The sequence below is a fragment of the Pleurodeles waltl genome, chromosome 8, assembly GCF_031143425.1.
Source record: "Pleurodeles waltl isolate 20211129_DDA chromosome 8, aPleWal1.hap1.20221129, whole genome shotgun sequence".
NCBI classification, from domain to species: domain Eukaryota; kingdom Metazoa; phylum Chordata; class Amphibia; order Caudata; family Salamandridae; genus Pleurodeles; species Pleurodeles waltl.
In genome coordinates this window covers 65,217,688-65,221,418 of record NC_090447.1, presented here as the reverse complement: position 1 = coordinate 65,221,418, position 3,731 = coordinate 65,217,688, and the positions used below count along the sequence as shown (strand labels likewise).

General features: G+C 40.7%; 1 protein-coding gene across 1 annotated transcript; it reads left to right on the top strand.

Moving 5' to 3' along the window:
- Positions 1 to 456: 456 nt before the first annotated feature.
- LOC138249462 (olfactory receptor 52K1-like) lies at positions 457 to 1,407 on the top strand. Its single transcript, XM_069203421.1, has one exon. The coding sequence runs from the start codon at positions 457 to 459 to the stop codon at positions 1,405 to 1,407; it is 951 nt and encodes a 316-aa protein (XP_069059522.1).
- Positions 1,408 to 3,731: the final 2,324 nt, after the last annotated feature.

The window sequence follows — 3,731 nt, the reverse complement described above, 5'->3', positions numbered from 1 at the left end:
TCAGTACATTGTCGTGGAAGGAGTTGGACTTGGCATCAACGTTTCGGTCTCCACTGTTCCTAGTTCATAAGACCATCATCTGGACAACCAACATAAATTGGAAATACAGAGCTGACCCATCATTAATTTATACAAATAGCAAAGATAGCTCACTCAGTAAAAGGTATGATCTATGTTGTCTATAGCCTTAATGAATCAATTATCAAGTTGAAGAATCACCAAATATTAATTGGGAGAAAACATTCTGAATCGAGCTTTAGTGAATAAATCAACATGAGGGACATCTCACTGGTATGGATCCTATAGGGTTGTCCTTTTTCCATGACTACCTTCGTATTTAACAGCATCTTAGTCATAGATAAGTGTGTAAATGTTCTAATTGTATTTTTCTGATTAATTTTAACACAAAACATTACTTTTGGAAATCGACCAAAACAAAGGATTTCTGAAGGGGTCATGGCAGACAACAACATCAGCGTCTTCAGACCCTCCATGTTTATTCTTATGGGTATACAAGGCCTTGAAGAGTTCTACCCCTGGATTGCCATTCCTTTCTGCTCAGTATACACTATTGCACTTGTGGGAAATATCACCCTACTTTACATTATCAAAGTAGAGCGCAGCCTCCATGAGCCCATGTACTTCTTCCTCTGCATGCTGTCCATCATTGATCTGGTTCTGGCCACATCTACCATACCAAAACTGCTGGGCATCCTTTGGTTTAACTCAAGAGAAATTTATTTTGATGCCTGTCTTATCCAGATGTTCTTTCTCCATTCCTTCGCCATCATGGAGTCATCAGTGCTTTTGGCCATGGCCTTTGACCGCTATATTGCCATATGTAATCCGTTGAGATACACATCAATTCTTACCAACCTTCTTATTTGTAAAATAGGTCTAGCTGTTATAATTAGACCTGTAGTCTTTATGTCTCCTCTTCCATTTCTTCTCAAGAAGATGCCTTTCTGCAGATCCATTCTTATCCACCACGGGTACTGTGAACACATGGCTGTGGTAAAGCTATCCTGTGCTGACACTATTTTCAATAACATCTATGGCATGATTCTAGTTTCTCTTATAGTTGGTTTGGACTTGTTGTTCATCATTCTTTCCTACATTAGGATTCTTCGGGCTGTCTTCAGCTTGGCATCTAGGGAAGAACGCATGATAGCGATTGGCACTAGTGCTGCACATATTGGTGCTATTTTAACGCTTTATGTACCAGCGTCACTTACATCTGTAGTACACAGGTTTGGTCACAATGTGCCTGTTCATATTCACATATTGCTGGCTAACTGTTATCTTATGGGACCATCCATGATCAATCCAATCATTTATGGGGTCAAAACAAAGCAGATACGGATATGTGTGCTTAAGTTGTTCCATTGCAATAAGAAGTTTTGCTAGCACCTGTTTCTAGTGATATGCTGCCATGAGACCCACATCTGTAATGTAGATAGTTAGTGCTGAAAAATCATACCCATGAGAAAGAGAGTAACTGCTGTGTTTTTTGGCAGACATTGCTCATCGCAATTGTGTATAAAAAAAAATAATTGTCCTGTATCCTCTTGCTGATATGTAAGAAATTGCTATAAACCTGATGTACCACATTCCTCAGAGTGTATTTGTATATATATAATTTTCAAAGAACAGTGCAACCAGATAAAGCACCAAAAGGCTGCACAATATCCAAAAGCTCGTGGAAAGTAGAAAATGAGCACAATTAGCCAAAAATCATTCATATGCAAAATCGTCAGCTCCTTTTATTGAGAAAGTTCATACAATAAACAAAAATAAATGAACAGCACTTCCAAAAATACATAAAATGATAATCAATTAAGTGCCCAAGATGAACAACACACAGACGCTGTCCGGGCCAAATGTCGACGCGTTTCGGCAAAAGCCTTCAACTGGACATTGGCTGACATTTTTACACCTATCTATTTAAATCTCCTAGTCCTTCTTTAATTTCCGCAGCATAGCTAAAGAGTTGTGCAAAAAGGCGGCCATTTTTATACGTAATAGTCTTCAATTCAAACTATCAATTCTTGTCCATGTACATAGGTCAGGATTGTAAATATCACACTCTATACATCTCATATGGTCCCTTGTGTCATCCTATTAGAAATATAATCACCTATAGATATCTGTTCTTCCAATTATTGGAAACAGTTTACAGAAAAAAGGGCAAACTATATATATATATATATACATGTTTTTTTGTAGAGAATACATAGTTTTTAGCATCAGTATTACAAATAATTTATATATAAATAAATATATGCAATGTAATATGAACATCAATCAATTTATCAATACAATCAATATATATAGGCCCTCATTCCGAGCCTGGCGGGCGGCGGAGGCCGCCCGCCAGGCTTCCCCCCTCCGAAATACCGCTCCGCGGTCGTAAGACCGCGGAGGGTATTCCGAGTTTTCCCCTGGGCTGGCGGGCGGTCTTCACAAGACCGCCCGCCAGCCCAGGGGAAAACTCCCTTCCCACGATGACGCCGGCTCGTAATAGAGCCGGCGGAGTGGGAAGGTGCGACGGGTGCAGTTGCACCCGTCGCGTATTTCAGTGTCTGCTTTGCAGACACTGAAATACTTTTAGGGGCCCTCTTACGGGGGCCCCTGCCGTGCCCATGCCATAGGCATGGGCACGGCAGGGGCCCCCAGGGGCCCCGCGACTCCCCCTCCCGCCATCCGGTTCCCGGCGGGAGAACCGCCAGGAACTGGATGGCGGGAGGGGGAGTCGGAATCCCCATGCCGGCGCAGCATGCTGCGCCGGCTTGGAGGATTCCTTTGGGGCAGCGGGAAACCGGCGGGAGACCGCCGGTTTCCCTTCTCTGACCGCGGCTGAGCCGCCGCGGTCAGAATGCCCCGCGGGGCACCGCCGGCCTGTCGGCGGTGCCACCGCGTCCCACGGCCCTGGCGGACTTGTTCCGCCAGGGTCGTAATGACCCCCATAGTCTACAAATAGAATAAATAATTCCCACATGTATATAAAAAAGATGATAAAAGAGATGTTAAAAAAGATTAATAATTAATTAGTATACATCAATAAATACAAATATTGTCATAACTGATGCCAACAATTAAATATCTCGATTCATCATAACAATGATACCAAATTCATAAAAGAACTAAAATTTAGATAATCCACAAAAAGAACTATGACCTTATTAAATGTTGGTCATACATCAATAGGAAGAGTCATATTCTAATGTGGGTCATATGGATCAAACAAAAGATCTCTATAAATAAAGAAAAGAAAAGAGAAAGGCCCATTCAATATAAAGGCATGGACACACACATAGACCGCCTAACAATCACCCAAAAGTGCTACTTGAAAATAATTTCAATATTATGCAAAAATTATGGTCTAGGTGTAAAAAAAAAAATATATATATGTATATATATATATATATATATACTGATTAAAAAATACCTATTTCTTAGTCCGGTACCGATATTTATAATCACAGAATCGAATAGAAGATCTCATTATAATATCTATTACTACTTAATATATACAGGAATTTCATTACGTATAAATAGAGACTGCAGAAGTTTAAATTCTCACAAATGTACATAGCGTTCCGCATCCAAATTATGTCCCCACGGGTTTTAAGAACCTAATAATAAAATCATTCTAGATTCAGTTTGTCTTAACAGAGCAGTTCTATTGCCCCCCCCCCCGCGGGGGTTGATAGCAATGGTTTTTATCCCAT